Source organism: Littorina saxatilis, linkage group LG13 (assembly GCF_037325665.1).
Source record: "Littorina saxatilis isolate snail1 linkage group LG13, US_GU_Lsax_2.0, whole genome shotgun sequence".
NCBI lineage: Eukaryota > Metazoa > Mollusca > Gastropoda > Littorinimorpha > Littorinidae > Littorina > Littorina saxatilis.
Genome location: NC_090257.1, coordinates 30,357,355 through 30,383,502, shown reverse-complemented (window position 1 = coordinate 30,383,502; position 26,148 = coordinate 30,357,355). Strand labels below are relative to the sequence as shown.

Genomic DNA, 26,148 nt, shown 5'->3' with positions numbered 1-26,148 from the left:
TCACTGAATAAAGTTAAACTGATTACACTGTACTCACAAAACAATTTCAAATTTAGAATCAAAGTGATTGATAGCTCAGACACTGAACATGAATGACTGACTGACGTTTATTTCCTTCGCGAATACCAAAAACGAAACATCAATGTTTTGAACGGAAGCCATTGCCAAAAAAATATAGATGCCAGAGTGGTTTCCCTTGGACAAGGGAAACCACACTCTCAACGTTTGCGTTCGCCGGTTTGCGATAGTTTATCAGTCAGTCAGTGCTTTCGATCTGGATTTGAACATCATGTTGCAACCACACAAAAAAAATCTAAATTGGCCAAGGTTTGCTACCCGTCGCCAAGGTAAGTGATTCCGGACAAATGATAGGAACACCGCGAATGTGGACAGTGTCAGTGTGTGTGTGTGTGTGACCAAAAACGTAACAACTGGATGAAACATCTGTGTGCTCACTCTCACTCAAACTCAACAATCATCACTCAACATGAGACACACATGAACATGTAACTGAATATGTCACTTTATTGTCCAAACGTGAAGCAGCATGAAAGTTGCGAAAGAAACAAATTGAAACACCATAAAATGTACAAGACTTAAAAAATACGAATTTTGGTTAAGACGAACTTTTTTTCCGATCCCCAGTGATTCGTCTTAAGCGAGTTTGACTGTAGTACAAACAGGGGAGTAAAACGGAACAGCCGTTTTTGTGTGCCTGTGTCAGTTGCCGACTGACACAAACTTTCACATTCAGCTTTTCTTATCTCGTAACTCCACACTAAATACCCCACTTCCCCTCTGAAGTATTGATGTACAACCCATGGCATTAACATTCATGTAGTCGTTTATAACTGAGGTTGAAAAATTCGCTTCATGACGAGACAAGTAAAAATGCTGCCGTCTGCTCGCGATTAGCTGTTCTCTTCTCCTCCCCTTGTTGCATCCTAGTTCTTCAGTTGTTTCTAGTTTTCTGTTTATGTTGTGTTTTGGTCTTCTTCATAAGTAGTCTTGTTCAAAATTTAAAAAACTCAAACTTTTTGTTGTTGTATTCGAATGAACTAATAAAAAGCTGTTTAACAGCTGTGTTGTCAAATCGAGTTTTTTTCCAAGTCAGTGTGGCGCCTGCGCAAAACTAATGCGCATAAGAAACGGCGTCTGCTATCAAACCCTGAAATCAACGCATCGACGCAAAAACTGTCATTTTGTAAGTTTGGACCAACAAATCCAGGTCAGAACAGCTATATAATCGCTATTGTGTTTTCAGCGTAGCAATAGGGTCCGATATTTAGACTCGAACAAGTATTATACTCGTCGGCATTATACTTGTCTCGTCTAAATATCGGACCCTATTGCTACGCTGAAAACACAATAGCTGTTAATATTACATATTCTTACTCCAACTTGTTACCCCGCTGTTGGAGAACAAGACTCCCTGTTGTAGGGCTTTGGTCTTTGAGCTGAGGAACATGCATCTTTTGATTTTGTTGTAACATGGAGAAATCTCCTGTCTTTGGGAGTTTCTCTTTGTGTTGAAAAAGGTCTTTTGATAAATTTTGTTATGCCATTATTGTCACTGAATGAGATATTTACCAGGGTTCAGTACTTTCAACGTCTTAGCACCTAAAGAGAAGTTGTTTCATCAGTGAATATAATATCCAAAAAAGTTGTTTTTATTCTTTGACATAATATATAGCTGGTACGGACTGTGGGAATTGTAAAATATTTCAGTTTGGAAGCTTAAAACTTAATTGACAAGTTTGTGCATTAAAATTTTGCTTAAAATCAAAATTACAAAAATGATTAAACAAGGGCAAAGCCCATACGACTCACATGCTTGACCTTGACCTTTACATGACCTTGACCTTCAGCTAAACCTAGCAATGACATCATACACTAAGAACTGCTTTACACATTTTTCCTACCAAAATACATGTGACCTTGACCCAAGGTCAAGGTCATCCAAGGTCATGCAACACAAAGCTGTTAATTCAAGACATAGGAAGTACAATGGTGCTTATTGGCTCTTTCTACCATGAGATATGGTCACTTTTAGTGGTTCACTACCTTATTTTGGTCACATTTCATAAGGGTCAAAGTGACCTTGACCTTGATCATATGTGACCAAATGTGTCTCATGATGAAAGCATAACATGTGCCCCACATAATTTTTAAGTTTGAAACAGTTATCTTCCATAGTTCAGGGTCAAGGTCACTTCAAAATATGTATACAATCCAACTTTGAAGAGCTCCTGTGACCTTGACCTTGAAGCAAGGTACAGCAGTCCCTCTCATGAACAGACACCCTTGGGCCATAGCAAAACTGTCCGTACATTGCAGGTGTCCGGTCACGGGAGGGGTGACCACACCACCCCCTCCCCCATACACTCACACAGAGACACACAAACAACAGGATTGAGTCTATGCTAATCACTTCTTGTGGCTATTAAACAATAACAATTAACTCCTAATACTTCTTTAAACGTTATGTAAAAAGGATTTGTATGAAAGTGTTGAAAAGAAGAGATAAAATAAATCCTCAAGGCAGTGAACACACTCACCATGCACTGACATACGAAAGCAGCCACACAAACACAGCACAGAGGAGCGTGTGCAGATGCTTTGCAAGAATAAGCTTGAAAACCAGTTTGAATAAATAGCAGCAGATAGAGCTGCATGTCATAATCAAGTAATTTATTTGTTTCTTGTCTGGCTTTATTGACTGCATGCCGATCATGTGGCATGGCAGTGACTTTTCACTCTTCAGTCGGAAATACACTGTACATAACACAGCTCCCACTCTCCCTCACTAATGCCTACCCCAAGCCGCGGCAACTGATGCTTGGAAATTGTGTGGAAGAGTACACCTCTCTATTTCTCTCCAATGCTCTTCCTGCTGACATGCGGTGACACCGGACACCCCACAGAGTTTAGCCAGCTAACCCTCCACCCCCTCCCCCCCCCCCCCCCTTTCTCTCTCTCACTCCCTCCAGCCATGTACTGTTGGGGGCTGTGGCCAGAGAGGCCAGCTGCACTGTTCACTCAGAGCAAAACCAGTTGACTGTGTCGTAACTTTTGACAAAGCAAGACAACTGAAGGGTTCATAGATTAGGCAACCGACTCACTGGTCAAGGCTGAGGGGAAACAAGAGTATCTTGTCAATGAAAGAGGTTACACACAGACACACGATGGGTACACGTGCACTCAAGTTATCAGCGACTGTCATCACACCATTACGGCTGTGATCTTTGTACCAAGAGCCGGACTGCTCTGTTATCGATTTTGTTGTGGTGAAAATTTGACGATGGTCTGTCCGTACATTGGAGGTATGACCTGCTGTTGGGACCGAAAATGAGTGTCCGCGTCCACGTTTTGCAGGTGTCCGTTTAAGGGGGGGCAAATATAGAAGGAAAACACTCCGTGCCGAGCAAATGTGTCCGTACATGTCAGGTGTCCGCTCACGCCGGGGGCCGTACATTGCAGGGACTGCTGTATCAAAAGATGGGGCTTACTTTGCCCTATATATCATATATAAGTGAGGTATTAAATCTCAAAAACTTCAGAGAAAATGGGAACAAGAAGGGCAAAGCCCATACGACTCACATGCTTTACACATTTTTCCTACCAAAATACATGTGACCTTGACCCAAGGTCAAGGTCATCCAAGGTCATGCAACACAAAGCTGTTAATTCAAGACATAGGAAGTACAATGGTGCTTATTGGCTCTTTCTACCATGAGATATGGTCACTTTTAGTGGTTCACTACCTTATTTTGGTCACATTTCATAAGGGTCAAAGTGACCTTGACCTTGATCATATGTGACCAAATGTGTCTCATGATGAAAGCATAACACGTGCCCCACATAATTTTTAAGTTTGAAACAGTTATCTTCCATAGTTCAGGGTCAAGGTCACTTCAAAATATGTATACAATCCAACTTTGAAGAGCTCCTGTGACCTTCACCTTGAAGCAAGGTAAACCAAACTGGTATCAAAAGATGGGGCTTACTTTGCCCTATATATCATATATAGGTGAGGTATTGAATCTCAAAAACTTCAGAGAAAATGGGAAAAATGTGAAAAATAGCTGTTTTTTAGGCAACATTTATGGCCCCTGCGACCTTGACCTTGAAGCAAGGTCAAGATGCTATGTATGTTTTTTGGGGCCTTGTCATCATACACCATCTTGCCAAATTTGGTACTGATAGACTGAATAGTGTCCATGAAATATCCAACGTTAAAGTTTTCCGGACGGACGTCCGGACGGACGGACGACTCGGGTGAGTACATAGACTCACTTTTGCTTTGCATGTGAGTCAAAAATGGGAAAAATAGCTGTTTTTTAGACAACATTTATGGCCCCTGCGACCTTGACCTTGAAGCAAGGTCAAGATGCTATGTATGTTTTTGGGGGCCTTGTCATCATACACCATCTTGCCAAATTTGGTACTGATAGACTGAATAGTGTCCAAGAAATATCCAACGTTAAAGTTTTCCGGATGGACGGACGGACGGACGGGGGGGACGGACGGACGGACGACTCGGGTGAGTACATAGACTCACTTTTGCTTCGCATGTGAGTCAAAAAGGTATTGCATTTGTATCGTTGCCTGAATCCAAAAATATAAAGATAGGTTATGTTTACTCAGGAAAATTTGGTGTTTACATTGACTGAGCCCCAAAAATTCAAAATACTGTTGGTTTTCAGTGTTTCATGAAAATACCACGTTTTTCACAAACACTTTTGCGTATTTCCATTAATTGTAGATCTGAAGTTTGTTTGCGAAAGCTTTCTGAAAGGTTCTTTATGGAAATGGCAGTTGGTTTTGTTGTGAAGTGTTTTTTTGTATCAAAGTACATATCTACATTAATGTGGTGACTTGTTTATGGTACATAAAACAAAAGGGTACTTGCAGGGTCCCCACTGGTTTTTAGAAACAAAATTCCATGACTTTTCCATGACTTTCCATGAGCCCCAATAACATTTTCCATGACTAGATCCACAGGTCGCCATTTCCGAACACGCAAACTTTTTACGTCTTGTCACTGCCAGTTTTGACACTGGCTTGCTTTGCACTGAATTTGAGTCAGTTTCTACGCAGTGTCTCTTCGACAAGCAAGTCAAGCATTTGCTACGCAATCAGATTATCGGTAATGTTTGCTGGTCCTGTCATTTCACTAAACTGGACCAGCCACTGTTTGTATCCATCTGCACTTTCGTAAATTCCGTTTCGTAACCGTCACTGTGACTTGACGAACTGTCATTTTTTTCACCGCGATACACAGTTCATTGCGAAGATCTTCCTCGGTAATTCGTTCCAATTCCGCATACTTTTTGTTGTCAAGAAACAACTCGAAAGAAAGTTTCAAACTCATCATCCTCCATCTTGCTTATCGAAGCGCTAAAGTACTTTATCGATGCAAAAACAAAAGCAGAAAACTTCGACGAAACCGACTCAAATGCAGCGCAGACGACACGAGGAGATACCGGAAGAAAGTAAGCCTCGCTTTGGCTCAAGTGCCGTTAAAAATACCGTTATTCTCGTATGCAAATACGAACGAGAAGTTGGTCATACGAACAAGCCTTGTGCTGGCGACGCAAATCGGGGAATGGCTGGGCAACGAAAATCGCCGCTGGCGTGCGAAAGGTTAATTTTTTTTTCTTTCTTATTTTTGTTAAATTCCATGACTTTCCATGACTTGAATTGAAATTCCATGACTTTCCAGGCCTGGAAAATTAAAAATCAAATTCCATGACTTTCCAGGTTTTCCATGACCTGTACGAACCCTGTACTTATTTTGGTTTCATGTTGCTGTTGCATGTATTGTTGTTGTACATGATACAAGGTTTGAAGATCCATCAATAATGTTTACACAAAATGTGCTTGTGAGAGATTTTTCTCCACTTTATAAAGGTATGACGCAGAATGTAATATTATAAGATGTTTGGATTGTTGACAGACCAGCTTTTTTGTCGGTCCTCGGGGGAGCATTATCGTCTTTTGTTTCATATTTATTGCCAAGGCCGAAGGCCGCGGTCAATAAATATGAAACAAAAGTCGATATGCCCCCCGAGGACCGATAAAAAAGCTGGTCTGTCAACAAACCACCAAACATCGTTTTTGTCATCATTTTGGTAGTGAGAAAATAAGTGCACAATCAACCCAGGGAGCCATGCTTTGAAACACGGGTTCCGTGCTGATAACCACACGAGTCCCGGTTTGATAACCACTGGCAATCAAAGCTGGCGTGTGAAAGCAACTTTCTGTGTTTTTGAGTTCATTAAATGTTTGGATGAATATGTCAGGTTTGAGGATGCACAGTTCTGTAGGTTCATCTCGGTATTCCACCCCCTCGGCTTTCTGTTGTAAATATTAAGCTGAGTGATCGAATGTGGAAGCTACGTTTGGTCAAAGGTCACAGAAGATTTGCGTCGTGCAGCGAAGGAAAGAATCGCGATCTTGTTTCGGACTCTATCAATCAATAGGAAGCTTATATCAATCAATCAATCAGTACCTCTTTGTTTTGTCATTCTGCTTGCTCGGCTTTGTTAGATGTTTGCATATCTTGTTGCTATTTTCTTTGCTTTTATTATTGTTTCGTATTTGTGCTTCGTTTATCGATACAACGTCTTGTGCACGGGTCAAAATGTGTGTGTCAGGGGTCCTTTTACTTGAACTTGACGTTCGTGTTTCTCCGAACGAAACCCAGATACACGCACTCCATGACTCTGTAAGAAGACAAAACATATCGCTAGGTTTCATTTGTGGTTTTGAAGTAGTTTTGTTTTTTGTTTACTTTTGCCAGTTTGCCAGTTCGTTTTTGGAACTTTGCAAAGCAGTGTCGTGTCGTCTGTTTAGGTCTGGGGAAACACCAATGAAAAGAGCCGAAGAATCCCCGAGCATTTCTATTGGGTTTGCTTTTGATTATCCATGTATAACCTGCTTCCTGCAACTATGGTAACCGGGGATTTATTGCCTGGGGAACATGAGATTTATTTCCCAGGTGCTTTTGAATGAAAACTCGTGAAAATGATGACAAATATATATTATTACTAGAGGAATACCCGGCTTCGCCGGGGTGAATCGCGAGACAGAGACAGACAGCGTGGCGGTTCATCACAATCACCTCTGCAGGCGAAGTCCTGTCAAACGGGATTGAGAATTTTAGAGCTTATTTCTTAGCCCTATAATTATTATCTGTTGTGGCTTATCAAATGCCTGAACATACAGACAGACAAAAGCCGCTAGACCCCATCACAAACAGAACTCTACAATCCACAGGTTTTTGCCCACACAAACACACACACACACACACAGAGAGAAGCCGTATATATATATGTATATCTATATCTGTAAATATATAGAGATAGGTGACAGTGTATTTTTCGCGTGGCTATAAATTGATTCGACCTTTTCACTTTGACAGTAAGAACAACTTACGGGTGCAAGGGAAGCGTTCTGGACAGCGCAGTGACATTCTAACAAGAAGAGCAAACGCTCGATCGAGTCACTTTCGCAGTTCTGAATATTATATGAGGCATCAGATGGACAGGAAGAAATTGCTATTCACAACACAATGCATACCTGAAGCATACCTGTGACCTTGAAAAAGGTCAAAGGTCACCAAAGCAGACGTCAAAGTGTAGAGGTCACTGGGAGTCACGTTCACATAAAATTTGAGCCCGGTCACTTTTATAGTTTCCGAGAAAAGCCCAACGTTAAGTTGTGTGTTGCCGAACAGAAAAGGCTAGTTATCTCCCTTGTTTTTCTGATAACGTTCGTAAAAGGCTACAGATGTAAATACTTTGATGTAAAGAATAATCCTACAAAGTTTCAATCACATCCGATGAACTTTGTCAAAGATATAAAATGTCTAATTTTTCCTTTGACGCTGACCTGTGACCTTGAAAAAGGTCAAAGGTCAACGAAACCATCGTTAAAGTGTAGAGGTCATTGGAGGTCACGACTAAACAAAATATGAGCCCGATCGCTTTGATAGTTTCCGAGAAAAGTCCAACGTTAAGGTGGTGTCTACGGACGGCCGGCCGGACGGCCGGCCGGACGGCCGGCCGGACGGCCGGCCGGACAGACTAACACTGACCGATTACATAGAGTCACTTTTTCTCAAGTGACTCAAAAATAGTTACTCAGAAAGGGGAATTTGAGGTGAACGGCGCGAGACAGAGACAGACAGCGTGGCGGTTCACCACAATCACCTTTGAAGGCGAAGTCCTGTCAAACGGGATTGAGAATTTTAGAGCTTATTTCTTAGCCCTATATTATCTGCTGTGGCTTCTCACATGCCAGAACATACAAACAGACAATAGCCGCTAGACCACATCACAAACAGAACTCTACAATACACAGGTTTTTGCCCACACACACACACAAACACAGAGAAGCCGTATATATATATGCATATCTGTATCTATAAATATATAGAGATAGGTGAGAGTGTATTTTTCGCGTGGCTATAAATTGATTGGACCTTTTCACTTTGACAGTAAGAACAACTTACGGGTGCAAGGGAAGCGTTGTGGACAGCGCAGTGACATTCTAAAAATAGTAATAGTAAGTTACAAACGGGAAAGCCACACGAAGGAAGGGAGATAAACGCCAAACACTGGAGAAGATAAGGAAGAGTTACTTATAATGGTGAAATGAACACAAAAACCCAAATCAGTTCAGCGCTGCGCGCTGAGAGCACGTGTTGAAATATCTCATCGATGATATTGTGTCCGGGGTGTAGCTGAATACGGTGTCCAAATTTGAAAAAGATCCACCGAGAACTTTGGCGTTGTGATGTGGTGTAGCGGCTATGGTGTGTCGGTATGGGGGCCCGGGTAGCTGAGGTGGAACCAAAATAGCTGAGGTGGAACCAAAATCGGTTCAGCGCTGCGCGCTGAGAGCACGTGTTGAAATATCTCATCAATGAGGTTGTGTCCGGGGTCTCTCTGAATAAGCCCACCAAATTTGAAGCAGATCCATCGAGAACTTTGGCCGTGCATCGCGCACAGACAGACACACACACAGACACACAGACACACAGACACTAGTCGTATATATATATTATATATGTATCCTCATTCTTGCAGAACTTACATATTTCTAATGGGAATTCCATTCAATGATGTTTTTGTTTAATAAAACTTTTTACACAGTTTATGTGTGACAATATTATTCAATGTGTGAAAAGGTGTGAGAATGTCAGTTTAATTACACTACATATTTCCTTTCCAAGATTTTGTGTCATCCTGTTTGGTGTTGATTAAAATGCAGGCGTGCATGTGTGTATCAGTGTGTGCATGTGTAGCACACACACACACATGCACAAATTCTCGCATACATTACACACACACACCACACATCTGTTTGTTCTGAATACATGTACAAGGAACTCAAAGCGTAAGGCATTATAATGCTTGATTTTTATTTGCTCCGAGACTGAGAAACTTAAAAATGTCCTTCTAGATCTTTCTTTCTTTATTTGGTGTTTAACGTCGTTATCAACCACGAAGGTTATATCGCGACGGGGAAAGGGGGGAGATGGGATAGAGCCACTTGTCAATTGTTCACAAAAGCACTAATCAAAAATTTGCTCCAGGGGCTTGCAACGTAGTACAATGTATTACCTTACTCGGAGAGTGCAAGTTTCCAGTACAAAGGACTTAACATTTCTTACATACTGCTTGACTAAAATCTTTACAAAAATTGACTATATTCTATAAAAGAAACACTTAACAAGGGTAAAAAGAGAAACAGAATCCGTTAGTCGCCTCTTACGACATTCTGGGGAGCATCGTGTAAATTCTTCCGCCTAACCCGCGGGGGGTGTCCTTCCAAAGCAAACCAGAATAAAACAATTATTCCAAAACGGACATAAAGAGTTCAGGATATTAAAATAAGCTTGAATTTACAGCCTTAACTGTTTAAAAAAAAAGGGTCACATGTAAACTTCTTGCCAAATCTGAATGCACATATATTATTTACTGTATCCTAAATTAGTTTAACCCTTCCCCCAGAGCACCCAATAGCTCCAGCTCCCATATGTAGATCCTGAAACACCTGCTATACACAAAGTTACGGATCATGCATTATCCGTTTCCATTTCTAGTGTTGCTTGTGAGGTTTGAGCGGTTATAATTTCTGAAAACCGGCAGTCCTTTTCATTGATGGGCTGAAACTCCCACTTTCACTCATGTTATTGCACGAGTGGATTTTTACATGTATGACCGTTTTTACCCCGCCATTCAGGCTGCATACGCAGATTTTGGGGGAAGCATGCTGGGTATTTTCGTGTTTCTATAACCCACCAAACTCTGACATGGATTATAGGATCTTTTCCATGCGCACTTGTCTTGTGCTTGCGTGTACACAAAACAAAGGGGGATAAGGCACTAGCAGGTCTGCACATAAGTAATGACCTGGGAGACAGGAAAAATCTCGACCCTTAACCGATCTGGCGGCCGCGGCCGGGATTTGAACACACAATTTTCCGAATAGGAGGCCGATGTCTTATCCACTAGGCCACTGCCCCCGTCGAAAACTAGCAGTTAAGTTACTGTGCTAAGATTTGTTAAAGTTTGAAAATGACGGAGTTACTTGTCATGCCACAGAAGGAAAAGGGGCTAAAGCAGACCCAAAGACTGATGGGATGCTTTATATGGGCCTCAAGGCTTCTTTGTCCCCACAAACTAGACTAAACTTAACAGAAAAGTAGCTACAAATCGTATCTTCAACAATATGTATAACACAATTACATAATGTTGCAAATTTATACTGCATACTGCCAAAGTGTAAAATGTTACATAATTCAGGTCATTAGCATCAAGATTTAAAATGTTTGATTGCCACATGTCATACTCATATCATCAGAATGACAGATTCCATTCAAATTAGCACCATGCAACATATCTTCCAGTTGCAGCACTGGGATTCAAATGCTTTTTTTTTTAAACAGATCAAACCTCATTAAACAAGACAAGCAGGAAAGCATGCAGTATCAAACATTCACAAAAATACAAACATATATATATATATACAAAATACAGTTCATCAACTCAGGCAGGAAAGTGGCGAGTATTTCACTCGCCATGGCGAGTAGAAACATGTAACTGGGGAGTAGAAATGTTCATCTACTCGCCAAATGCGAGTAAAGCTGCGGAAACAAATTGTTGGTTTGGTGAGTAAAGTTTGCTCTCTGGCTAGTAAATTTTCAGAATCACTAGCCAAAGGCGAGTACATGTACACCATTAATTTTGTTGGACTCTCAGCGCTGCAACTGTTTTCTTGTCACAAGGCAGAATCTGTCCTGAACAGCAGGAACATCCCAAACTGGACAGAACTTGATGCAATGTCAACAATTATCAATACAGTCACCGTCAATCAACCCTCTGTCTCAATCTTTTCTCAAGAGCAGTAACATTCCATAATGTACAGATCAAGCTTGATTCTACAGTCATGAACCCTTCATTTTTCTCTGTCACTAGCCAGCATCTTTCTTCAAGAGCAGGAACATACCAAAATCATACACAAAGCTTGATCCCATGTCCTCAATACATTCAATGAACCCTTTCTCTGTCACTAGCCAACATCTTTCCTCAAGAGCAGGAACATACCAAAATCATATACAGAGCTTGATCCCATGTCCTCAATACAGTCAATGAACCCTTTCTCTGTCACTAGCCAGTATCTTTCCTCAAGAGCAGGAACATACCAAACCGAACAGAGCTTGGCGTAATGTCCACAAACCTTTTCAGCATCTTCTCCCTGACCAGAATGCCAGACCCCAGGTTGTAGATGGCCACCAGGGTGTTCAAGGCCACCCAAGGGGCACTCATCAGAAGGTCAAGGTCAACGCCATAGCGACAGCTGAAGAGCTGGACGATGTAGAGCGGAGGTTGGTAGAGAAAGGCGTGAAGCTGTTGAGCCTGTTTGAACAGCGCCTTCTTGTCATTCGGCTCTTCCACCTGGTTGACTACCTCCTGCCAGTTGACGTACAGAATTCCTCCCACACTGAAGCACACGTAGCGGCAGTCGGCAGCGGTGAGTGTTCCTGTCAGCAGAATGTGGTGCCCCGAGAACATGGCGCCCTTTTCGTTGTCCACCAACAGTTTCCGCACTTGCTCCTCACTGTGTAAAATCTTCACTCCCTTGCAAGAAGAGTGTAGAACAATGCCTTCTAACGTTGAAGGAGTCGTAGCTTCTGTGAATCTGTCTTGGTCCGCTGCCACCGGTGTGATGCCCGGGTTCTTTTCATCCCACGAAATTTCTGGGACAGCAGAGCTTTCAGACATCTTCAGGTTAACACAAATGTGTGTTTGCTCAGGATGTTTCGGGACGTGACTGGGAGTGCTAGCATGAACGCGCTCTTCCTCACGCTCTCGTTTCACACCAGCACAGTCAGAATGCCCTTGTGGTAAAAGACAACCCTGTTGATTTTCTTCAGAATTTTCTTGAGTGTCTCTGACAGCGGGATCCCGCTGCAGGTCTGATGTGTGAGAACCCTGATGTTCCGTGGAAGGTTCCTGTTTGACTTTGTTGAGGTGAAAGTCTTTCCATGGGATGGGAAAAATGCTGACAAAGTCCATGCTCTGTTGACCACCCACTGCTCCGTCCTCTGTCTGCCGTACAGTCCTGACGCACACCACACCCTCTCTTTCCTCTCCTGTTGTGCTGTCCATAGTTGGCCTCTGCTGTGTGGAAGGTACATCTTTTCTTTGCTCTGCTGAAGGAACATCTTTCCTTTGCTGTGTGGAAGGAGCGTCTTTCATTTGCTCTGCGGAAGGAGCATCTTTCCTTTGCTGTGTGGAAGGAACTTCTTTCCTTTCTTGTGCGGAAGGAACATCTTTCCTTTCCTGTGCGGAAGGAACATCTTTCCTTTGCTGTGTGGAATTATAGTCATGCACAACAGCCGCCAGCTGTTTGAGGAAGTCCTGATGCCAGTAGAAGGCCCTTGTCCACGCTGACTGCACATGCTTCATGTGTGGGTCCGACCTCTGTGCCCTGTGGGCAATGGAGCGGGGTTTGGGGCAGATGTGGCCCACCTGATGCAGGTACAGAGGGTCCATACTCCTCCCGCAGGACGCCATGATCTGTCGCAGCTGATCCGGACGGATCAACAGATCATCGTTGGCCTCGCTGCCGTCCTCTACCTCTCCATTTTCACGCAGGAACGATTTCACCACCGAGCTTTCGTTCTTTGATCCTTTCTTCCAGGCAGACCTAAGGACGGACAGTTTAGGAGAGAAATTGAGCACCTTGGCATTTTTCACGTAATCCAAGCTGAAGTATATGGCATAGCCCGCTTTGAAGTAGTAGACCAACCTGTTGTGGATGACGGCCTGCCTAACGTCCTTGAGGATGGTGAACTGGGAGTGAGTGGTGCACATGCACTGTAGGAAGGAGAACCTGGGGAAGGGGCCGGGCGGGCGTGCAGGGCAGGGGCAGGCTGGCAGCAGATGCAGATCGTCGCTCAGCACAGAAGTCTTTAAGTACGACTCACAGACTGCTTCACCGCCCTGAGTTGTGGGATGAGGGCTGACTGATGTTGCCTGCTGGAATGAAGGCTGGGTTGATGGCTGGGTTGATGGCTGGACTGATGGCTGGACTGATGGCGGTCTAGCTGGTTGATTTGCACTGTCACCATCTCGAGTTGTCAGATGTGGGCTGACTGACGTTTCCTGCTGGACTGACGGATGCCTAGCTTGCTGATTTTTTGCACTGTCATCGGCTTGAGTTGAGGGATGCGAACTAACAGACATCCCCTCACAAACTGATTGCTCGACTGACTCTCGCTTCGCTGGATGATCCGCATCTTCAGCATCTTGAGTCCGCTCACTGTCTCGGTTACAGTGCATGCTCTGGTCAGCTTCAGTTTCTTCTTTCACAAACCCTTCAACTGCTATCTGATGACCTCCACAATCACACACTGCTCTGCTGCTGACCCTAGTAAGGTGTTCACCTCCCTCAGTTTCAGATTCTTCATTTTTCGCTGTAGTTGGCTGAATTTCTTGGCTGCGGTCTTGATCACTGGTCACTCCAGTCAGATGGAAGGTGGCCTCGTTTTCTCTCTCTACTGTACTCTGCAGACCTGTGATAGAGGTAGAGTCGCTGCCTCTCAAAGGCTGGCTGGTGGGAGTAACTGAAGGCACCAGCAGAAGGAGCTCAGAGTCACTTATTCTTACTATTCGCTCTCTTGCCTTGTTCTGAGTGATGTTGCCTTCAAAAAGAGACCCCGAAGATGTGATCCCAGCTTTCAGCGAAGCAACATTGCCTTCAGAAAAAGACCCCGAAGATGTGATCCCAGCTTTCAGCGAAGCAACATTGCCTTCAGAAAGAGACCCCGAAGATGTGATCCCAGCTTTCTGCTCATCATCAGTCAAGTCCACCACCTGCACAGCATCCTCCAAGGACTCTGTTTTCGTACGGCAGGAATGCTTCCACAGTTTGACGTAGAACCTCTGTTCAGCCAGCCAGCACCATGGCCACTCGCTCTGGGGAAAGAGGCCGTACCACAGGTGCAGGAACTTGATATTGATCAGGACGTGACTGTTCTTCCCATTCTGTGCCTCAAGGGGGAGGCAGGACAGGAACTTGAGCTCGCTGGGTAGCATGAAGCTGCACCAAGGCTGCTCAGGAAACTGTGCCACTGCGGAGCCGAAGCGTTTTCTTGGCAGCAGGTCTTTCGCTTCGAGCTCAGCCCAGCTGACGAAGAAGCCGTAGTTTCGCTTCCAGCAGTGCAGCACCTGTCCGTCAAAGATCATGTGGGTCACATGATTCAGCTCCACGTCATCAAACGTCAGGAACCTATTGACAATAGAACAATATCTATCCATCAGACCAGTATTGGCGTTAACCGGTAATTACCGGTATTTTACCGGTTGAAACAAGAAATTACTGGAACAAAATTGGCTGCCGGTTTGACCTACCGGTTGTTTTTTTAGAACTACCGGGATTTTTTTTTTGCTGGCAGAACACTAAAACCAGTACTCTGAGTTGGACTCTAACTGGTTCCAATGACCCGCCTACCGGTTTTTTTCTTGACTGTTTACATCATAAAAGTTTGCGTACTGGTTTGAAAAAATACTAGCGCCATCATTGTCAGACAGTCAATCAGACAAGTACAGTGGAACACCCCTTTTAAGACCTCAAAATTGGGTCTTAAAAAGTACAGAGTTTTAAAATGGGGGTAATTATATAGACGTTATGAGCAGAAAATGTGAGAACACAAGGTCTTAAAAAGGAGTGAGTCTTAAATTGGGAGGTCTTAAAAGGGGGGTTCCACTGTATATCAATCAATCAGTCAGTCAATCAGTCAAGTATGTCAATCAGGTAATTGTCTGGCCAAAGATCACCACTAGGTATCAGGAATCTAGCCAGATATATATCGATTGATCAACCAATCCCTTTTGAAAGACATTGACCATATAAGTCACAGTTTCACGTCGTTGAAACATTTAGAGGTATCGTACCTCTTGGTGAGAATACCAAGGTGTATCATATATATACCTCCTGAGAAAAAAAATGAAAAACAAAATCCAGCAGGTATACACTATACCTGTGACTGAACATCAGAGTAAATAACATGAGTAAATGACACAGTAAATAACATCACAGTAAATAACATTCTTACAGAGTATGAAACATGAAATGGAAAAAAGGTGTTTCTAAATGCCTGATTATCAATAATTCATTGCTTCTGAAATTATGATGTATTTCAGACTTGGGTTTACTGGGACAGTATGTAGCAGCTCACAGTTTCTAACACCAAGTACGCTACAGACCTGGTTACTGTACGAAATTTGCGTACAATCTTACGAAATTGAAGACCGCTGTACGATTATACGCCAGACATTAAAATCATACGCAAAAAAAATAAAATCAATCGAGAATATTCCTGTACATCACTGAAGGGTTTTTGGTGTGAAGATGGAACATGACTACCTTAATTATGGGGTTCTTCAGGAGTTAAAAATATAAGTCTGAAGAGGACTGTGTGAGCCTAGAAAGCAATGTGTAAAGAGGACTGTATGAGACCAGAAAATACTGACCAGTGCAGTGACAGAAATGAAGGGCTGACTCAATACTGCTGACAGCAGCTGATGCAAATTTTCCTCAGAGGTCAAAAATAAAAATTATGTTTTTCTATCATTCGTTTTGTGTCATATTTTCAAATATCTAATAGTGTATGGGTTTTTTTTTTCAACAAAAATGTTTTAATTTACTTTCAGCACAAATTCTTTCTTACATGTATTTACAGTCTTTAAATAACGGGGTTTGAGGGGGGAATAAAGCACAGTGTGTACCGCGAGAATGAATTGTACACCTTAAAATTCTGATTGTACACATTTTTAGCCTCATTTGTACACCAGGACATTTTAGTGGTAATCAGGTCTGACGCTATCCAAAAAGTTCTTCTTCTTTGTTCATGGACTGAAACTCCCACACCTTTTACGTGTATGACCGTTTTTACCCCAACATTAAGGCAGCCATACACCGCTTTCAGGGGAGGCATGCTGGGTATTTTTGTGTTTCTGTAACCCACCGCACTCTGACACCGAGTACAGGATATTTTCCGTGCACACTTTGTCTTGTGCTTGCGTGTACACACCAAGGGGGATAAGACACTAGCAGATCTGCACATAAGTTGACCCGGAAGATTGGAAAAATGTCCACCCTTAAAGCCATATGTACTCGATGACTATACACGCTAATTGCTTTACCAACAGCTGGAGACATGCTAAATTAAGTTCCCTGCAAAATATTGTGGTCTAGGACCCCTTCAATGTTGAGATATTTGAATTTTTATTTTGATCTGGATCGTCCTATTTATAGATTTGGCAACACATGTAACGTTGATGCAAGGGAGAGAACTCCGTGTCGTTGTTGACATCCTCACTTTTTCAGAGGCTAGAACAAGCTGTAATGCATGTATTATGGTCCGCGCATGGTGACATATCGTCATTATATGGTCTTATGGTGCGTTTGACATCGATTGTGGGCAAACTACACTTTGTAAACACGGGAGTGCGTTAGTATGCCTTTAACCCACAAGGCGCGGCCGGGATTTGAACCAACGACCTTTGGATTGGGAGGTCTATATGTCTTTTATTCCCCCTCTGCTTCTTTACCTCTGTAAACTTGTAGGGGTAGTTATTTTTCGATAATGACCCAGCAACCAAACAAATAACGACCCAGCAACAGCCTGAATCCTCGATAGTGCAATGGGTTGAGAAGTTGTTCTGTTTCGGTACTACTTTTTGCGACTGAAAAGTTCCGAACGCTGTAACGTACGAAGTATACATCTCTGGAGCAAACAATACAAACATACCGCATTTAAATTAACAACTACAGGCCTGAACACATGAATCTTCATATAAAATCCATGAGTTCGGTTGTTTTCTGAATCTAGCTTTGCCGTGCTCAAACGTTCATCACAAGCAATTTCCCGCAAGGCAAGTAACTCATACTTTGTCTAGCGACAAGAGTAGTTCCCCTTCTTTTCACTCAGTTTCTTCGACAACAGACTGCAATCCGACGGTCAGTTTTCAACAATATTTCATTTAATAAACAGATCACACGCAACCAAATGCACACATCTCATCAATTTAAACAACATAAAGCGGTTTCATACACGATTTTCCCCAGAAAACTGAACTTCATACAGTTTTTAACGTTGGAACACGGGTGCAAAAGTTCGTCTGCTAGTCCCATTTGACGAAAGAACATTATCCTAAGCGATACCAAAACATATACAGAACACACAATATCTGCCTTTGCCGCCACAGCAGAATAACAGCATATCTGTGTACTTGATTTTAGTTCAAAATAGGAAAACTGACAAGAAGTGTTAACAGAATGGAATGATTTGCACGGAACTATACAACCGCGCATTAATCGATCGCCTGCGCAGGTTGACTGGTTGAGTGAATAGGATTCGATCAAACTTTCGCAAAAAACCTCCTCTTTTCTTTGAAAAACTGAAGAAAGGAGGAATAAAGAGGTTACACACCTCGTCTTAGTGATTATAAAAAATAATGGTCTCAGTTCGCGGTCATGAAAAAGCTCGCTAAAGCTCGCATTTTTCATGATCCGCAAACTTCGACCATTATTTTTAATAATCACTGAGACTCGGCGTGTAACCTCTACATCCACAGGCGAATGCGCACATATACTGTGAAACCCCCATAAAATCTAAGAAAATCAGGTCTTAAAAAGGAGGGAGTCTTAAAATGGGGTATATTTACAGAGGTTATGAACAGAAAGTCTGAGAAAACAGGGTCTTAAAAAGGAGGGAGCCTTAAAATGGGGTATATTTACAGAGGTTATGAACAGAAAGTCTGAGAAAACAGGGTCTTAAAAAGGAGGGAGTCTTAAAATGGGGTATATTTACAGAGGTTATGAACAGAAAGTCTGAGAAAACAGGGTCTTAAAAAGGAGGGAGTCTTAAAATGGGGTATATTTACAGAGGTTATGAACAGAAAGTCTGAGAAAACAGGGTCTTAAAAAGGAGGGAGTCTTAAAATGGGGTATATTTACAGAGGTTATGAACAGAAAGTCTGAGAAAACAGGGTCTTAAAAAGGAGGGAGTCTTAAAATGGGGTATATTTACAGAGGTTATGAACAGAAAGTCTGAGAAAACAGGGTCTTAAAAAGGAGGGAGTCTTAAAATGGGGTATATTTACAGAGGTTATGAACAGAAAGTCTGAGAAAACAGGGTCTTAAAAAGGAGGGAGTCCTAAATTGGGGGGTCTTTAAAGGGGGGTTCCACCTTCACCAAGAACGCTGCCCACAAAGGTAATCTGACCTGTACTTGTGGAGACTGGTGGCCAGGACCCGGCACTGACAGAAGGGTTGGGCGATGTCCTGCAGCTGGAAAGCCTTGATGGTTTTCTGCAGAGCCACGTTCAGCGTCTGTGTCAGCCTCTTCAACGCTGGGGCCGTCCCTCCTCCCCCGTCATAATACGCCTCCTGAAAACAAACCAGAGCTTGCATTGAATAACTAGGGGAGAAAATAGACCACAGGCTTGTCCAGACCTGGGAACCCATTAGATTTCACCCTATTTTGCACGCATGATTGTCTAGAATACAATCAGTACTGTCAGTGGGGACAAAATACAACAAGAAAATTTCCAAGACTACTTTTGTTCACGAATAGACTATAAGCTTCTGCTTGCACTAAATACTATGCGGGAGAATAGATCATAAGCTCAATCGTGTTTGCACTAAATATCTACGGGAGAGAATAGACCATAAGCACGTGCTTGCACTGAATAACTACGGGAGAGACTAGACCATAAGATCGTGCTTGTACTGAATAACTACGGGAGAGAATAGACAATAAGCTTGTGCTTGTTCTGAATAACTATGGGAGAGAATAGATCATAAGCTAGTGCTTGTACTGAATAACTACAGGAGAGAATAGACCATAAGATCGTGCTTGTACTGAATAAGTACGGGAGAGAATAGACAATAAGCTTGTGCTTGTACTGAATAACTATGGGAGAGAATAGATCATAAGCTAGTGCTTGTACTGAATAACTACGGGGGAGACTAGACCACAAGCTCGTGTTTGCACTGAATAACTATGTGAGAGAATAGACCTATCTAGTTATTGCTCCTCCCCTCTTGGTCAAAAACGTTCCCAGCTCAAATGAAAATGGGCTGATAGCATGCATGCAGTTGGATTGAAATTTTTTTTTTTAATCACTGTTTGCAGCATCTTAAGCATCATGTTTGCTGCAATTTTGGATCTGTCACTCAATTTAACGGACATTTTCCAGTTCAAGTGAAGACGGCCTAAAAATTATAGCATCATTTTGATAGAACAAACTTTTTCATCCTTGTTTTCATTGTCTGTAGCCGCATGTTTGCCGCATTCTGGACTTGCTCAATTTGACGTAAAGAATTTATCAAAACCGTATAACTAAGAGAATCAATGGCAGTAATGGCCATGTGTGTTTGTGTGCCAGACCTAAATACAATCAATATTCTTGCTGCTAGGTAACTGAATGCATTATCGCAGCTATGCCAAAGAAAGGAAAAATTAAATCATAACTTTCTTCAGACCTGTTTACCCTAAACCCGAGGCAAGAGTACTTTCCCAAAAAGTCGAGTGTATTTTTCAAAAAGTTGGTGTACTTTGCAAGCAAAGCCATATGGGCTAGGGAAAATGTACGCGTGGGTGCAGATGTGTTTGTGTAAGAATAGCATGTCTTGTGAACACATTCAGAATTTAACTCCTTCCAATACAACAGGGATAAAACAATTTTATTTACCTGTCAGTTTATAGCATTATAACCAGTGTCTTCTAAACAGATTGATTATGAAAAGATGAAGTTCGTGAAATAACATCTGCGGTTGACAGTGGCAAGTTCATTTTTACAATCATCTCAGAAAACATTGCTTCAGCACGTACGGACTACAGCCTTTTCTTCTGGCAGGATTTGCTTTGCGGGAATGATGCGAACTTCATAATTCCTTGTCAGCTTTCAGCGGATTTCTTTGCAGCAACCTTGTCCAGGTGAGTTTTTGAACTGCAGTGTCGTTCGATGTCATATTTCCCAGCATGGGCAACGGAGAAATCTGATTTACAATACTTGCAGTGTGCATGACTTTTTTTCATAGTAGACTCCACAATTCCTGGCTCTTTCTTATATTTCTCCAAGAAAATCTGCTGCTTCTGCTGTTTAGACTTGGCACAGTCATCCGAAACTGGCACATTTTACCGCTTCATTTTGCCACAATTGTCCAGACGATCGCACGTGCCAACAACTGAACAAGGTTTCCACAGCTGAAGACTCGCTGTCATGGTTATCTCCCTTCGACCGAAACCGGTATCAGTTGTACCATCCCGTAATCAGCACACCAACACCGGAAAACGTATTCTAGACTTTTTCTTATGCGTATTTTGTGCGTCTGTCGAGTATTTGCGTACCGATAATAATTTGGCGTACAAAATACGCCCAAATCGTACTGGTAAACAGGTCTGTTTCTTTATTCAAATTATTGATGCTTCTCACCAGGGTAGAAAGGTTCATTATGCTGATTGACTGTGGTGCAAAACTTCTCTGCACCTATAAACTATAGCAAAGAAATGGTTTTACACTGAACTAATTTTGAAACCACTATGCAATATTTTTACCATTCAAGTCACAAAACAGTAATGACAGAATTGAGGTAAATTAAAACCAACAAAAACGTTGAATAATTCAAAAACACTTTTGAACAATAAGTTGAGTAGATTTTTGCCTCTAGACTGAACACAACATGCCTCAGCCTTCAGTGAACAATAATTCTCCCAACCAGTGTCAAATGTCAAGAAAAATCTATTCATACAAAATGAATATACACTTTTTAAAGAAATCTCATGCTATATATTCCAATGAATGTAGAACCTCCTCTTTAAAATGTCGCAATTGAAAACTATCCCCTTTGCAAACCCTCTTTTTCCCAATTTTCTGTCCATAAAATCTGTGGAATCACCTCAAATTTACAACATATGGACAGAAAATTGGGTTGTGCCTAATTTCAAACCCAAGGTTTAAAGATTTCCTGTTACCACATCTGTAAAATTACCTCTTTTGTAAGACTCCCTCCTCTGAAGACCTGATTTTCTCAGATTTTTAGAGGTCACATAGCACAGTACGCCTCCCAGAAACCATCACAGATACTGTCAGGCTTTTACTGTTTACACACAGTACAAACACCCTTTCATTTAAACACTCACTGCTTGAGAACATCCTTGCTGCCCTCCGTAAAGAGCGAGCAATTTTCAAAGAATTTATTTTTGCCTGGTTTATCTTACCCCTGAGCCATCGTGAACCCGTGTGATCCAGTTTCCTTTTTTCACAATGTAGTCGTCAGTTTGTAATTTGAATGCGACTCGCTGTAAGCTTATCTGCAATAGCACGTTATTATGTACCTCTGAATCTAAACGAAACACACGGCTGTGATTCACAAGAACTCTAGCTATGGCTTTTGACTGTTCAGAGGAACTGGCGATAGGCATAAACCGTCGTCTGCTACGAGAACCACGACCTTGCGTGACCCTGCTTCCGGGCTTTTCTTTTTTCAAACTTTCAAAACTTCGAATTGTACTGACCTTGTCTTGATGAAAAAAGAATTCTTTTATGATTTAAGAATGTTTGTGTAACAAGCTGTCAATTTATTATTTAGATTTTAAAAGTTAGCAGACCTGGGAACCCCTGTTTTGCACTTTGAGTATTCTCAAACAAACTTGGTGTATTTTCAAAAAACTGAGCGTACTCCACACAGCGTTTGCACATCCATGATTAAAACATGCCTCATGCGCGTCCGTCACACCGTCAATTAAGTTTACCTATACATTTTTAAAAAAAATGCTTTTTTCAATTTTTACTGACAAAAACTGTACCGTATTTGACGGACTAAAAAAAAAATTGCATTGCGGCTTATAAAAAGATGCGGCTAAAACGTTATCTAAACTTGAATAGCATTCACCTAATGGAAGTCGCCGCGGATTTTCATTTCGCTCGATTAGCGATTACCGGTACTTTATTAGCTCTCTACTCAAGGCTCGGCACTTTTCTCTTTCTTTCACGAATCTTCGTTTGTCAACAAGTCGTCGTGACAAGCGTACAGAGAACCACCGGATGTATCAGGATCTCGCGCTTGCGAGATTTCGTTTTTTTGTGTCTCGCGATAGTTGGAGGAGCGAGAGCCGCCATGTTGTGTTTTCGTCTGCTCGAAATGTGCGCAAAAGTTGTAAATCATCCCAAAAAAGCTTATTCCGGGCGGGACTACATGTGTGTGTTGGTTACAAATTGTGTGTGTGTGATATTTTTCTTCAAACTTTTTCACTTTTCTTTTTTGTTTCACTTGTTTATATTCTCGGAGCCGATTTAGCCAAATACCGTACTTTCGTTTGCCTGGTTGTTTTGATTGATTGACACGATCCGATTATATTTTTTTCGACGGCGGCTAATATAGTGACGTAATCATGTGCCAAAATACTGGATCGGCTTCAGGATGGGCTTGTAAAGAAAAGTAGTCTAGGAATTTTTCTCGTCCTATTTTTTTCCCAGTGACCGTACTGAGCGTATTCTCGACAATCATGCGTACAAAATACGACGAAATCGTATTGGTTCCCAGGTCTGAGTTAGGTCTAACGCCAAAACGCACCACGGTCCGATTTTGTTATCAGACAATCCGCAAAATTAATTCTTTGAAAATTGCTCGCTCTTTACGTAGGGCGCCTAGGATGTTCCCGTTCGGTGGGCGTTCAAATGGAAGGGTGTTTGTACTGTGTGTAAAAGCCTGACAGTATCTGTGATGGTTTACGGGAGGCGTACTGTGCCTTTAAGGGGGTTCAACTGTGCCTTTCTTTCTTTCTTTATTTGGTGTTTAACGTCGTTTTCAACCGTTCAAGGTTATATCGCGACGGGGAAAGGGGGGGGATGGGATAGAGCCACTTGCTAATTGTTTCTTGTTCACAAAAGCACTAATCAAAAAATTGCTCCAGGGGCTTGCAACGTAGTACAATATATGACCTTACTGGGAGAATGCAAGTTTCCAGTACAAAGGACTTAACATTTCTTACATACTGCTTGACTAAAATCTTTACAAACATTGACTATATTCTATACAAGAAACACTTAACAAGGGTAAAAGGAGAAACAGAATCCGTTAGTCGCCTCTTACGACATGCTGGGGAGCATTGGGTAAATTCTTCCCCCTAACCCGCGGGGGGTCTCTCTCTTACGACATGCTGGGGAGCATCGGGTAAATTCTTCCCCCTAACCCGCGGGGGGTAACTGTGCCTACCTTTTAAGATCCTATTTACTTAAATTTCTGAAGGTTTTAAAAGGAGCCTATACCTCAATAACTTAAGAAAATGCTACCTTGAGGCGTTGTGTTTTGGTTTCGTCCTCAGAGGCTGTATTGAAAACAATGGCTGCTGGACGCTCGTCAGCGACCACCTCCTCATAGCCAGGCACCCCATGCAACTGGCAGGTCGGCGGCGTCACCTGCCACAATAACTCTCACATAGAAGTCTAGCCAACACACACATACATGGATGTTGGCAGGCACACACACACACACATGCATGCATTCAAAAACTCAACCACTGACACAGCCAATCAAACACAATCACTCACACACACATACACGCACACATAGCCAGGCACCTCATGCAACAGGCACGTCAGCGGTGTCAACTGCCACACAACTCTCACATACAAATCTTCTGGCCAGCTCATACATGCATGGGTTAATGCGTTGAAATGGAAGAAGAAATTGAGAAAAATGTGTTTGTTGGTGTATGTTTGTGTGTGCGAGTGTATATAGGCAAGCATGTGTCTGCCATTGACACAAATCAAGTACCTGTAAGCTCCAGTATAGCAGTGATGCCCCAGAGTCATCACATACTTAATTTGTGTCAATGTGTTGAAGAATTTGAGTAAAAAATGTGTTTGTTGGTGTGTGTTTGTGTGTGCGAGTGTATAGGCAAGCATGTGTCTGCCATTGACACAAATCAAGTACCTGTAAGCTCCAGTATAGCAGTGATGCCCCAGAGTCATCACATACTTAATTTGTGTCAATGTGTTGAAGAATTTGAGTAAAAAATGTGTTTGTTGGTGTGTGTTTGTGTGTGCGAGTGTATAGGCAAGCATGTGTCTGCCATTGACACCAATGAAGCAGTGGAACCCCCCTTTGTAAGACCTTCACAAATCCAAGAAAATTAGGTCTTAAAAAGGAGGGAGTCTAATAAACAGGGGTTAATTTACAGATATTATGAACATAAAGTCAGACAAAACAAGGTCTTAAAATGTAAGAAGTCTTAAATGAAAAATTTCTAAAGTAAATTTTGATTTAATTAATATACTTACCCGAATCACATTAGCATTGAGTCACATGAGATGCTTAGCACTGAAAAACGCTTACCTATCTAAGGGAAGCAACCCCATCACCAAAACGAAAGCGAAAGTAGCTTTGGTAATGAGCAGTCACACTGGGAGTTACCTCCCATATTGGTGTGCACACGTCACTTCCCATAACTCCACGTGTCTACCTACCCTCATACGGCTTTTACACAAACATCAAAACCATACGCGGGGCAGGCGGGAGGGCATCCAATATGTGATTCGGATAAGTATATTAATTAAATCAAAATTTACTTTAGAAATTTTTCATTAAATTTCATATTCTTACTCCGAATCACATTAGCAGATAATCATCAAGAAGGCGGTGGGAAAGAAAAATCTAACTCACTCTAAAAACCTTGCCAGGAAGTAGCCCCATGCCAACAAGGCAGGGAGGGCTCGGTGGAAAGAAAATTCTAACTCACACTAATCCTTAGCCAGGAACTGGCACGCTGCCAACAAATCAGGAAGGGATCGGAGAAACAAACCTGATTGACAGCCAAGGAGTCTCTAATCAAAACTAGCCAAAGGAAAACCTCAGAGGGCTGGTAAGCTGTGCCCAAACCTTCGATCAATCCCACGGACAAAAAAGGGAAAAGGCACACAGAGAGACCAAAGCTCTGGATTAAATTAACCCGAGCTGAGTAGAGGGGGAAAGACAATCTGCCACCCCCCCCCCCCCCCCTTTCTTCTTCTAGGAAGGAAAGTTCAACCCAACAAGAAGCGTGGACAAAGAGAGGCAGCTCAAAAAGAAGGGCGACCAATCACCACGTAAAGGAAAGAGAGAGACGTCCGAGTACCAGGTACCCGAGTCCAACTTGATGACGAAAACTCACAAAGAGCGTCAGCGTACATAAGTTCCAAGAACAAAAGAGTACGCAATTCAGTCTGCTTGTAGGAAAATCGAAAGAGAATCCAAACCCCAGACTGAAAGCGAGACTGATAAGCATAAAAAACAAGAGGCGAAGCCATCAAGGCTCACGTAAGAAATCGACAAACAGTAACACAAACTCAATCACTCCGTCACACATACACACACACACACACACACACACACACAGAAAGAGCATAGGTGAAACTGTGCAAGAAAGCGAGACACTAGATCTAGATCTGTCTGTCTGCATGTAGCCTACTTACAGGACACGACTGCCAACTAGTCTCGGCGCGCTCAAAATAATAATGACCGAGACTTTCAGTACTTCCTTCGCGTGACGTCTAACCCTCTTACGTCATAATGTGACGT

General features: G+C 42.3%; 1 protein-coding gene across 1 annotated transcript in view; it reads right to left on the bottom strand.

Annotated features, from left to right (window-relative positions):
- Window positions 1-9,065: 9,065 nt before the first annotated feature.
- Window positions 9,066-26,148, bottom strand: part of LOC138945969 (uncharacterized) — a 31,234-nt gene continuing 14,151 nt past the window's right edge. The window contains exons 5-7 of the mRNA XM_070317499.1: window positions 23,883-24,008; window positions 18,809-18,972; window positions 9,066-14,808 (exon numbers count right to left, since the gene is read on the bottom strand). Of these exons, the coding sequence (XP_070173600.1) occupies window positions 11,682-14,808; window positions 18,809-18,972; window positions 23,883-24,008 (3,417 nt within the window). The 3' untranslated portion in view covers window positions 9,066-11,681. The remainder of the gene's footprint in view (window positions 14,809-18,808; window positions 18,973-23,882; window positions 24,009-26,148) is intronic.